The 13,316-nt window shown below is 36.7% G+C and overlaps 1 protein-coding gene across 6 annotated transcripts in view; it reads left to right on the forward strand.

Moving 5' to 3' along the window:
• Positions 1-13,316, forward strand: part of CUL3 (cullin 3) — a 94,894-nt gene that overhangs the window by 26,667 nt on the left and 54,911 nt on the right. The window contains exon 1 of one of the 6 annotated variants that reach the window (XM_078450842.1): positions 6,977-7,036. The exons of the other annotated variants lie outside the window; for them this stretch is intronic. Within the exon in view, the coding sequence (XP_078306968.1) occupies positions 6,992-7,036 (45 nt within the window). The 5' untranslated portion in view covers positions 6,977-6,991. Of the gene's footprint in view, positions 1-6,976; positions 7,037-13,316 lie in introns of those variants that run through there. 6 annotated transcript variants of the gene reach the window in all.

Here is a 13,316-nt window from a genome sequence, read left to right on the forward strand (position 1 = left end):
GGTGCTCGTGACAAAAGTGGGTTGAAGAGCATTCCAGGCAAAGGGGATGGCTGTAGAATATTGTTTCTTTATAGGACCAGATAGTCAATATTTTCAACTTCCTGAGCCGTATGTTCTCTGTCGGCAGTCCCTCAGCCCTCTCCTGTTGTAACACCGGAGGAGCAGTAGACCATATGTAATGAATGGATGTGGCAGTTTTCCAGTACAACTTTATTTTAGAAAGACAGCAGGCCATCCTTTGCCAATCCCTGGAATAGAGAAATTGAAAACAAAGCCTGTTGTGAATGGGGAATTAAGTATTGGCAGTGGGGAAGAATGGGACAAGATGAGGTTTGGAGAGAGGCATTGAAACCATGGTGTAAAGGTTTCATACTTAATTATATGTGCATTAGGAAGTCATTCAAGAATTTTAAGCAAGACAGAGACGTGATCTGATGCAGATTTTTAAAATACTACTCTGGTTGCTATGTGGTGACTAAATCAGAGGGCCCAAGAGTTGAAGTGAGCAGAGCTGGAAGGAGGAATCTAGTAATTCAGGTGAGTGACAGTGGTGATTTACACGAGTGTAGTGACATTGGGGATAGAGACATTTCAGATTCAGGATACTTTGAAAATAGAAAGATTGTTACCTCTGAATAGATTGTGTAGGGAATGAGGAGGAGGAATCCAAGATGACTTCTAGGTTTTTGGTTCTTGAACAGCAAGGTGTTTCTATTTTTTTCAACATAGGTTTGGGGTAGAAAAAGGAGTTTCCATTTGAATATATTAATCTTAAGATGCCAGTGAAATTGGATACGCAAGTCTAGTTCTCTGAGAAATTTTGACTGGAAATGTAAATTTGGGAATTGTGAGCATGTAGATGCTACATAAAGCTTTGGAAGTAGATAAATTCACACAGAAGAAAACAAATGGGGACTTCAGATTTAACCCTGAGGAATTTAAATGTTTCATGTAGATTTAAGGATTGCAATGGAAACTGAAAAATAGCCAGGTACTTTAAGACTCAGCTCTCACCTTAAGTTATAAAATCATTTAATGTCAACATTTATTTAGCAGTTTGTTTTTCATAATCATTTTGTCTGTGTTGTATATATGTGTGCGTGTGTGTGTGTGTAATAGCTAAAGACTGTTTTTTTAAATTAATTTACTTTTTTTAACATTTATTCATTATTGAGAGATAGAAACTGAGCATGAGCAGGGGAGGGGCAGAGAGAGGGGAGACACAGAATCCGAAGCAGGCTCCAGGCTCTGAGCCGTCAGCACAGAGCCCGACGTGGGGCTTGAACTCACAAACCGTGAGATCATGACCTGAGCTGAAGTCGGATGCCCAACCGACTGAACCACCCAGGTGCCCCTAAAGACTACTTTAAATTTCAGTGTAGTGCCAGTCAGTTCTGTTACTTGTGGGCAGGGTTAGGTAAGGTTAGAACCATCCTGTTTTTAATTTTTTTCCCCCTTCTTCAGCTTTATTGAGGTGTAGCTGACAAAATTGTTAAGATACTAATGTGTTTGGGTTTTTTTGGAGTCATCTTTTAGAAGATTGCTGTTTGGGATTTAAACTTGACAGAAAGCCTTTAAGCTCATAGTAAAGTAACTGAGGACTTCTTTTTCTTCTTTATCCACTACTGAACACTCCATATTTAATAATAAATAACCTAGAAGTAGCTGCAGTGGAAAAAGTACTGGGTAGAAAGAAGGGAGAACTGGGCTTTAGGCCTAATTCTACCACTAACAGTCTTGAACAAATTACTAGACTTTCTCCTGGATTTCAGATTATTAATTTATAAAATGAGATTGGGATTGTTTTTGTTAATAATCTCAGTGAGCTTTAAAATTGTATAATGGCTTGTGTGTCGATAATTTTGGTTTATTAAGACTTAGGAAGATTATAGTTTTAAAGTTTATCATTGTTCTTTCCTGTGCCATAATAAGTATTTAGAATAAAAACATTTTCTTTTTCAAAAATATTTATTTATATTTAGGAAGGAGAGAGAAAAGTCCCAAGCAGGATCTGCACTGTCAGCGCAGAGCCTAACATGGGGCTCGAACTCATAAACCGTGAGATCGTGACCTGAGCCAAAATCAAGAGTTGGACACTTAACCAACTGAGCGACCCGGGCGCCCCTCCCTCCTTTTTAAAATGTTTATTTATTTTTGAGAGAGAAAAACATTTTTAATTGTTTCTTAAAATTAGGGGAGAAACTCCTATTTTAATGTGGCAAGAATTTTATTCTAATTTCGTGATGCTTAATAGTTTCTTAGATTAGCCTTATGCTTAATTTCCCCTCTTTCTCTCAAATTATTAACTCTGTAGTAAGAATTGAGTAATGTGGGAGCCTCATAAATGAGCTAATTCTTGTGCTTTGAAAGTTTGAACAAAAAAGATACTGACTTTTCAGCTCTACTAGAAACAACTTCTTACTGCTAAAAAGAACATTTATTTAAAGTCTTTCTGTGAGCACTGGGTGTTATATGTAAGTGAGGAGTCACTACATACTCCTGAAACGAATATTACACTCTATGTTAACTAACTGGAATTTAAGAAAAGAAAAGAAAAAGAAAAAAGGATTTGTCCTGTAGATATATTTAAATATGTATATGAAGAGTATGCTACTGTTTATTGTAGTATTGTATTTAAATGCCAAAAAGGCTGAAAACTCTCTAAATGTTAACTAATAGACTGTTCAATAAATGGAATTATATCCACACAATGAAAAAAAAATCCATCCATATAACCTGTGTTTTTCAAATAATATCTTACTTTGGAAGGAAGGCAGATTAGTCAGATTAGAGGTTCCTCCTGCTCACTTTTCATTCATTTAGAAAACTACTAAGGACCTATCATGTGCCAGGCACTCCTCTAATAAGCATTTACGTTATATCAAAGGTCCTTGCCCTTGCCTTTGGGGAACTTAAGTTTTGGACTTAAGCACTTGAAAAACTGAAGCTTTGAAGAATAGTTTGAATTTTTAAATGGCTTTCTTGTTTGAGGTTTTTTGTTTTGTTTGTATGTTTGGTAAATTGAAAAGTCTTTCTGTAAAGTAACACACTACTGTTTATTTTTTGTATGTAGGGTTTCCTTTGCTGAAAATGGTATCTCTGGGTAAACTATTCTTTCAATATATTGATTTTTCTTCCCATTTTTAAAGAGAGAATGAGAAGAGCCAGAATTTTAAATACTGTGTATTCACCAGTAAATTAAAGTGTTTCTGTGAGGGTACTAATTGCATGTGAAAATGAAGTTGGTATTTCCTGGTAAGCTCTGGACTATTTTATAAGTCAGTTATTTAAACAGACTTGACTTTTTATAAGAAAGCTTTTTAGTGCTTTTCTTTCTAGGCAGATGTGGATGAATGTAGGTTTTTTTTTTTTTTTTTTTTAATGGCATTTATGTTCAAAATATAAATATAATGATTGCAGTGAGTTACAAGAGGACATTGATAGAAACACTCAGGAATAAGATTTTCCTTAGCAAAGACATTTCATTTCAGAGGCCCACAGATACTGAGTCTCTTGTGTTTCATCTGCCAAAAAAATAATTAAGACACCATGCCTGTCAGCAAGACTCTCCCAGTTTTAGTGGAGGTAATCAGATTTGAAGGAGAATTATTTTGCCTGAAGAATTCAGGGCAGAGTAGAAAGAGGAGGTCATTTTCGACGAGCCTTAGATAATTATTAAAGATTCATCGTGTGAACAAAGGCGATAGTCCAGAAAGTGGTGTGAGTTAAAAAAGGCAGGTAGGTACGATGAGCACAGTCAGGTATGGTCAGTGTAGATGGAATATAAAAGGTGTCTGATGGCATTTTTTGGGAATGAGAGTGTTAAAGTTAGTTGGACTCGTTTTTGAAAAACATGGTAGGGGACTTGGGTTTTATCCTGTGGGTGGTGGGAACCATTGGTTTTAACCTTCTAAAAGAGACTGACCAGAGTGGAGGTGGAGTGAAAGATTTAGTAGGCATTCCTTCTTCGGTGCTTCATTGCTGGGCATCTTTCGTTCGCCTGCCATCTTGTCTTGTCCTTTTTTTCTAACTGAAAAGTTGTTGAAAGAAACAGAATCCATTTCATTGAATATTGCTTGGGGTGATGATGAGGAAGAAGGCTCTGAGCTAGAGGTACAAACCCTTAATGAATATGTTTTGGAAGGGTGGCTTGAATAGGAATAGAGTAATCCCCAAAGAGGAAGAGATTACTGGGGATAGCGTAGGGAACAGAGACCATTAGAGAGTCAGGAAGATAGCAACCATGGGATATGAGGGGAGTAGGAACTTGAGTAGCTACTACTTTGAAAGGATTGGCAGAGAAACCATGTTGGGGGAGCGCCAGGCTTAAAGCTTGGCCTAGGTTAGTTGGTAAATTCACCCATGTGTTACCTATCGGCTGTTACCGCTTAAATTGTTAAGTAGCCTGTAAGCACTGTGAGGGCAGGTACCTACCTTTTCTGCTTTCTTGTCTTGTTGTAATGTCTAGTGATGTTTTTTTTAATTATAAAATAAGCAGATGAGCCAAGGGTAAGACCTGTTTTATTCATCTTCATGTCTCCTTCTCCTTCATATAGTTGGCACTCAGTAATTGTCGATTGAAATGAATCCCTGAGAATACCAGCAGTCAAATGGAAACCATGCTTTATATCCACGAACTGCCAAATTCTGTTTTGTCTTCCACATGTGCAGTGATACTTACACCTACCCAAGTTAATTGCTGAATCCAAACCCTGTTTAAGCAGAGTGTATTTCACCATTTAAAAGCACAGTGTAATTTCTGGGTTGTATATCTCTCATTTTTTGAGATGATTCTGCTGGCAGCCAGATCGTGTGATCCTGTGGAACCGTGGATTTTTTTCCTCCACGTTAACTCAAGAAACGAAAAGACTGATTGCCATATTGCCATGCTTTGTATATGTCTTACTACTTATTCTGTGAGTGGCCCTGTTGTTCAGAGTTTATGATAGTGCTATAATGGTTTTTTATGCATATCTTTTGTTTTAACCATTGTGAATGGAATACTCTACAAATGTTAGATAATTCATGTCCTTCTGTGGTACACTTAGGCTCCATTAAGCAAAAAGCTACCAGTTTTCATGGTACTCCTTTGTGCTCAAAGAGAAATCAGGCTTTTTCTAAGGTGTATTATTTTTTTAAGTTAATAATACTGTGAATTTATTTTTTAAAAATGAAGCCAAATTTAGACAGTTTGTTACTTAAATATGTAGCAGATATTCTTCATGCATGAAATTAAAAAGTATGTTGTCCTATTTCCCACTCTGTGCCCCTACTTTGAGCCTCTCGTGATTCTCTAGTGCTTCCCATCATACTGTACTTTGTATCAAGGTCATATGAATGCTAATGTTAGGCTCCTCTTTTCTCCCTTCCCCCATAGAGACTGTAAAGTGGCTGAATTCATTTTGTATCCCCCATAGTGGCTAGCACCCTGGTTTGTTTGTCGGAAGTAATCATTAAATACTTGAACTGATAGTTCGAAGAAAGATTTTTATGTTACCCTTTTGAGTTAAGAGCTTCGTTTTGACACTTAAACAGCAAGTGAGGGAATATTGCCACTAGGAATGAGTTTTATGTTAAAATTACAAGTAATGTGCTCTTTGTAAGATGGTTAAACTTTTATTACTAACTACGTATACATTAGTAAAATTACTTATAGAAAAGTCTCCTGATAGCAGTCAAGAAACAAGTTTTCCCTGTAGTCACTATCTTACTGTTTGGTCAGTGATACTGGTATGATTCCTCTGATCAAGACGGCCACCTTTATTCTAAAAGTTAGTGGAAAAAATGAGAAACAACACTGTCTAGGAAATATTGAAAGGTCAGTGATCTTTAGATCATTCAGGAATCTCTTGTCATTAGTCAATGCTTGGAAAGTTTAAGATCTCTACAAAAGTTAAGATGAATTCTCCCAACCTTGGTAGAAGTTTGCTTTGAAATACAAAATTCTGAGGTGGTTATATGTATTATGAGAGAGAGCAACATCTATTCACCAGCCATATATTGAATACACAGATGATAGGATATTAGCTGCATTACAAGTTCCTCAACCTGTAAAATAAAAGGAAACCTTCCAGTTACAGGGAGAAATAACTGTTTTAGAAGAAAGGAAAGCAAGAATCAAGTGGGAATTGAGGCTTAGGAAATAATTGTATAAAGTATTTAAACATATGTATGTATGTATGTTTTATGTTCCATGCTTTCAAAATCTCAAGCACTTGAAAATGCAGATTCTGATTCAATAGGGCTAACATAGGATCTGAGATTGTGCACTTCTCTCTCTCTCTTTTTTAATGTTTGTTTATTTTGAGAGACAGAGCAGAGGAGGGGCAGAGAGAGGGGGAGAGAGAGAATCCCAGGCAGGCTCTGTGCTGTCAGTGCGGAGCCTGATGGTGGGGCTTGAACTCATGAACCGTGAGATCATGACCTGAGCCGAAACCAAGAGTCGGATACTTAACCGACTGAGCTGCCCAGGCACCCCTGAGATTGTGCATTTCTAATAAGTGCCCAGGTGATGATGATGATGAATCTTGACGACACTGCTCTGTGGACATTTATAGAGTAGCAAGATCAAGTATCTGTGCTAATAATATTATGAATATGTAATACAAGTAACATTTTGATACTTGCAAATGCTTCTGTGGCATTTACTGTGGGCTGGGCCTTGTTATAAGCACTATTTGTATGTTAACTGATTTTATCCACACAGCAGCTCCTTGCAACAGGTGCTGTTACTGTTCCTCTTTTGTAAAAACTTGATGCACAAAGAAATTAAGTTACTCACGGTCACGTATCTATTAAGTGTTGGATCTGTCATTTGCATCAGGCAGGCATGCTTTCCAGCCTCTGCACTCTGGTGTTGCCACTATTCGCTCTGTGGAACTGTTGCATAAAAATAGCAAAACATAACACTATTTTTAATCTTTTAATTCAGGAATTCTCAGGAGAAAGGGAAGAGCTGTGGAGCTTTTTAAAAATTGTCCGATTAAGAGACATGTCTTCTGTACTCCATGGTTTGGCTTCTCTGGAGATCACTCCTGTAGGTAGCCACTTCTATGCAGGTTTATATCACATCACTCTGGTGTGGTTGAAAGGTTTTTGAGATCTTCAAGAATAACTCTCTAATGACATTCCTGGGAAAAATAGGGTTTACCTAACTGGTAAAATTTGTAAAGTGACAAGCCCTCAAATCATGTGTGAGGGACTCTGAAAAAGTTCAAATGTTGTTAAGCGGGAACTTAAACGCTATTTTGTGATCATGCAAATGTTGCACACTTATGTAAATAGTTCACTCAGATGAGATAAGCAATATTTGTTTTAGAATTTAGAGCCAGAGAGGTACTTTTTAGCAGGTCCTGTGGCTCTCAGGTTTTTTTTTCTTTTCCAAACAATGGGAAGCCCCACTTTTAAAATCCTACAAAACCAATATAAATCATTTGCTCAGTGAAATGGAGCCTGCCCTGCAGTGGTACTAAGACATCTTAGTGGAGCAGGATGTGAATGCCATTGTTCTTGTCAACCCCAGTGATATAACAGGTGAGAGGAGCTCTAGACCAGATAGGTTAAGTAACTTATTCAAAGTCCTAGTTACTAACTTCCCTGGAAAGTTGTTTTCAAATACTAATTTGATTAACTCTTGGGTGACTGTTAAAATCTGACAGATTTCTAGGAGGTTACAGCTTTTAAAGTTAGAGTTTCTCTGTGATATTTTTAGAATGTTCTTTGTGTAATTAGCATGTGCTCCATGACCCATTTTGTGTTTCTAATACACAATGTGTATTTCAATGCAAGATAGTGCTAAATACAATTTTCCATACTTCAGAGATTTGTCTGTATTTGAAATTGTCCTGCATTTTGAGACTTTTAAGAAGGAAGGCATTCATTTTCAGTAGTTCATATCATTGTTAATGATATGGCTCAGTTCTAGTTTCAGCGGAGTTCGCAGCCAAAATCTTTATAATTAGTGTTAGCTGATGAATTTCTTTGTGTCACCTAAATATTTAATTAGGATTGGCTGGCTTGGATTTTGCCCAGACATTGAAACTTATAGAGGGCGAAAAAATCTTAATTAATGATTTAATCTATGTGTGTGTGTGCGTGTGTGTGCCCGCCCCCCTCCCCCGCCGGGTACTAGTGCTGTTAGAGGGTGGGGGGAACTGTGAGATCATTAATGTCCTTTGATTCTCCAACCAGCCAAGAGTTGCTGGCCCAGGGTTGGCCTCCTTGTCAATCCATGAAGGTATTTGGTTAAGAAAACTCAAGGCAAAGACTGGGAGTTTAGAGGCCTTGCTCATGCCTGCTGGCCTCTCCTGTCATCCTCCTTTCCATCCTTCTCTTCCTTTTGCCAATAATTTGATTGACTTGAGAATGTGTTTCCTGCAACTTGGACATTAATTTATCAGTGAACAGATTTTATCACAATGTTGAAAAATAAACATTTTCTTTTGACTTAGTAATTCCACTTTAATCTTTGCTAAGGATATAATTAAAAGGACAGGAAAAGCTATGGTCACAGAAATGAAGAATGTAGTATGCCAACATGAATTATTCCAGAGTCATTCATAGGTTTACACTCTCAAAATAATAATTCTTTCATTGTTTGGCATTCAAGTTGGTTTTTTTTTTTTTTTTTTTTTTAAGAGATGATTTTTTATTTTTATTTTAGAGAGAGCATGCTAAGTGGGGGAGAGGGGCAGAGGGAGAGAGAGAATCCTAAGCAGGCCCCATGCTCAGCACAGAGCCCAACATTGGGCTCGATACCATGACCCTGGGCTGAAATCAAGAGTCAGATACTCAACTGACTGAGCCACCCAGGCACCTCTTAAGTTAGTTTTAAAAATAAGCATTGTGGCATCATAGCTTATGTTTATGATATAATAAAATGGTCTAACTTGAGAATCATAATTGTTGCAAGTTCTTAAAAAGCCAATATCAATAAAAGTAGCCTTTTATTTTTATGTACAGTTTTATGAATTTTAGCCCATATATAGATTCATGTAAATGCTGTCATGATCAGTACAGAACATTTCTTCACCCCAAACACTCCTATTCATTTATAATCACATCGTCCTCCCACCCCAGTACCTGGCAACCACTGATCTGTTTCGTCACTATAGTTTTGTTTTCTCAAGAATATCACGTAAATGGAACAACACAGTCTATAACCTTTTGAGACCAATGTCTTTCATTCAACATAATTATTTTGAGATTGAACCAAGGTGTTGTATGTATCAGTAGTTTGTTCCTTTTCATTGCTGAATGGTATATCCTATTGTATGAATGTACCACAGTTTACATATCCATTTACGTGTTGTATGTAGTGTTTTATGATTATGAAGAGAGCTGTTGTAAACATGCACATATAGATTTTGCGTGAAGAGAAGTTTTCATTTCTCAAGAATAAATACCTAGGAGTGGGATTGCTGAGTCATATGGCAAGTGAATATTTAACTTCATAAGATACTGCCAAACTGTTTTCCTGTCAGGCTGTACCATTTTATATTCCCGCTAGCAATGTATATAAGAAGAGTTCTAGTTGCTTGGCATCTTTGCAAATACTTGATATTGTTAATATATTTTGTTTTAGCCATTATTGTAATGGGTGTGTAGTGGTATCTCATTTTAAAAGTTTCATTTCCTTAATGGCCAGTGTTGTCGGACATCTCTTTTCACGTGCAAAATATAACGTCTTTGGTGAAGTGTCTATTCAGGTCTTTTGCCCATTTCTAAATTGCTTGCTTTCTTTACAGAGTTGTAAGAGTTCTTCTCTCCCTGTGTGTCTATATAGAGAGAGATGTGAGAGATTTATTCTGGATACAAATTATTTGGTATTTTCTCCCATTCTGTAGCTTGTTTACTGTTTAAACAGTCTTCAGAACAGAAGTTTTTAATTTTGATGAAGTTCAGTTTATTATTATTTTTTTAAATCAGTTTTAGGTTCATAGCAGAATTAAGGAGAAGGTGCAGACACTTTGTATATTTCCCACTGTCTCCCCCACCATCAGCATCCCATACCAGAGTGGTACATTTGTTACAATGATTAACCCACAGTGACTTATCATTATCACCCAAGGTCCAGATTTTATATTAGAGGTCACTCTTGGTGTTGTACATTCTGTGGATTTTAGTGAATGTATAATGAAATGTATCCACTATTGTAGTGCCATACGGAATAGTTTCACTCTCCTAAAAATCCTCTGTGCTCTGCCTGTTCATCTCTCCCTCCACCCTAATGCCCACTGATCTTTCTGTTGTCTCCTTAGTTTTGCCTTTTCCAGAATGTCATGTAGTTGGAATGATATCGTTAGATAGCCTTTTCAGATTGTGTTCTTGCACTTGATAATATGCATTTAAGGTGCCTCCATCTCTTTTCATGGCTTTAATGCCTCATTTCTTTTTAGTACTGAAGAATATTCTATTGTTTGGATGCACCACAGTTTATTGTTTCACCTACTGAAGGACATTTTGATGGCTTCCAAGTTTTGGACTTTATGAATAAAGCTACTGTAAACATCTGAACGTGGGATTTTGTGTGGACATAAATTGTTAACTCCTTTGGTACTTCTACCAAGGAGCATCATGGCTGGATCGTATGTTTGGAGTACGTGTAATTTTGTAAGCAATTGCCAGACTGTGTATCATTTTGCATTCCCACCAGTAATGAGTAGAAGAGCTTGTTCACTACATCCACCTCAGCATTTAGTGTAGTCAGTGTTTTGGATTTTGGCCATTCTAATAGATGCGTAAAGGATGTCCCATTGTTGTTTTGATTTGCAATTTCCTTCTTTTTTTTAAGATTTTATTTTTAAGTAATCTCTGGGGCTTGAACACACAACCCCAAGATCAGGAGTCTCATTCTCCACCAACTGAGCCAGCCAGATGGCCCCTCAACTTGCAATTTCTTAATCAGAGATTGAATATCTCTCAGGATGCCACCTGGTTATCTTTTTGGTGAGGTGGCCAGGTCTTTTGCCAGTATTTTGGATTGGGTTCTCTTGTTGAGTTTTATGAATTCTTTGTATATTTTGTATAATAGTGCTTTGCCACATAGGCCTTTTGCAGATATTTTCTCCCAGTATGTGTCTTGTCATCTCATTCTCTTCAGCAAAATCTGTTGCTCTTCAAGTGATTCTAATTCTCTGTCAGGTTTGTGATCTGCTGCTCTCGACTGCTGTCTGTATCTTGCTTTTTGCAAGGCCAAGGGCCATGAACAGCCATCAGGTTTCAACTGCTCATTTTAGCCTTGTCAGCTGGTCCCATCCTACTCTCTGTTTTCATGACTTTGTTACTGGTCTTTCCTTGTCTCACGCTTCAGATTCCAGGTCTTCATCTGGACAACCTTCATGTAGCTTTTCTTACATAACAGTGTTGCACATACATGATCTGCAGGTCCACTTGGGACTGGACCACCTCTCCGGCAGGCTTCCTTCCTGCTTGCCTTCGCTGGTGCAAAAACCAGTGCAGGGGTGTGTTAGGGAGCGAGACGAACAGTGTTAATTCACACACAAACTGACCCCACTTTTTATTTCAAATTTTCTGTATTCTGTTAACGATTTGTAAAATAAGGGTTAAGTCTTTTTCCCCCCACTTAATGTGTTTTTTGACTTATGTACAAACATCCCTTCTTTTAAGAACCCCATTTTAATCTTCATAAAGGTTGAATTTTCATCTCCTTCCTCCTTTTTATGGTATGTATTTGAACAAATACTTGCTCACGCTTCATGTCTCAGAGTAGAAAAACATTTTTCTGAGGCAGCATTAGAGGAAGAATTTTTTGCTCACAGAGTGATCTGAATAAGAGGAGAATGCAGCAAGTGTATCCAAGGCATTTATTTTATGTCTTCCAGTCACATATCTTTATTTGTGTGTGCATAGTCATTCAAAAATAAATGTAAGAGTATGTCTGAAAAACAGATCTTCTGGGACACCTCTTAGAACTCCCATGTCCTGTTATAAAAGCTAATTGTGAATGTATTTAATACTGCTGAACTTTACACTGAAAAATTAAGCTGGTAAAGTTTACATCATGTGGAAGTGATGAACCATTTCTGCTTATGTCATTGGCCAGAGCAGATGCATGGCCACGTCTCACTTCAACAGTAGACAGACAAATGAAATATAACAAAATTAACTTAATAGCAGATATTTTCTGCGAAGTAAAATTCATTGTTACTGATATGTCAGGATAAGTTTTTGAAGTATGCAAATAAAGCAGTTTTATAATTTATGACACATTGTGCTCGTTGATCACATTTTTCATTTTGTTGAAAGGCAGCAAGAAATACGAATATTACTTAAGTACTTGGTATGTTTTATTTTAAAGTGTATATAAGTTAGTGATTTTAGGAATCATCTTTTTTTAAATAACCTTAAAATTTTTAATTGGCAAGTTTTTCATTCATCTGACAGATATACCAAGCACATTTTTCATTCCAAAATTAGGGTGACGTTAATACAGTTTAAGTGTAACTTGATTTTATAACAAAGGGTCATACCAAAGTTCATTTAAGTCCTTAAGAATAATTAATTGCTAGATATTCTGATGTTTGGAATACAGACATTTTATTTTTGTCATATAGTACGATTTCTCTGGCATTGTCATGATTTTAATTTAATTACTACTCAAAATTTAGTGTTTCAGTGAACGAATATGAAGCTTGGTGAAAAATTTTATAAATAGGTGTATTTTCATTTTGTAGTTTTTCTACCGTTAGCTACCTTGGGAATTTGCATCTGACAAGCGGTAGACTTAATGAGTTGAAATAAATGATACATTACCCACTTTACAAAAATGTATTTAACACAGTACTGTCTACGAACCTACATGAGTGTTTATCACTTTTGATATATATGGTCCAAATATTGATGGGTGATATGTGTTGAAGTCAAGGAACTTAGTCTTATGAAGAAAAGATTATATATAAAATAAAATTCTAAATTACGTCGTATAGGCTAGTGGTTTTCATAAGACACGTAGAGTAGAACAGACATATTGTCTCCTCACTAAAACCTCTTAATGACCATTTTTCTTCTAACATAGAATAAAAGATAGATACATTTTTCTCAGTTTGAACTTACTTTCTCGTGTGTTGGGAATAGTGTGTTACGTGTATTTTTTTTCAGTCTTTGGTACTTCCAACCACTTGCTTATACTTGTTTATACTAGTGCTAACACACAATGACATTTTATTTACTGTTTATAATTCAAGTTGATAGATCTCTGTATATGTCAACACACGTATGAAATCATTTCTCACAGACCACCATGACTTCAGATTCTCCCCAACCTAAAAATGTTTAACCGCTACTGCAGATGTTTG

This window comes from Panthera onca, chromosome C1, assembly GCF_046562875.1.
Source record: "Panthera onca isolate mPanOnc1 chromosome C1, mPanOnc1 haplotype 2, whole genome shotgun sequence".
NCBI lineage: Eukaryota > Metazoa > Chordata > Mammalia > Carnivora > Felidae > Panthera > Panthera onca.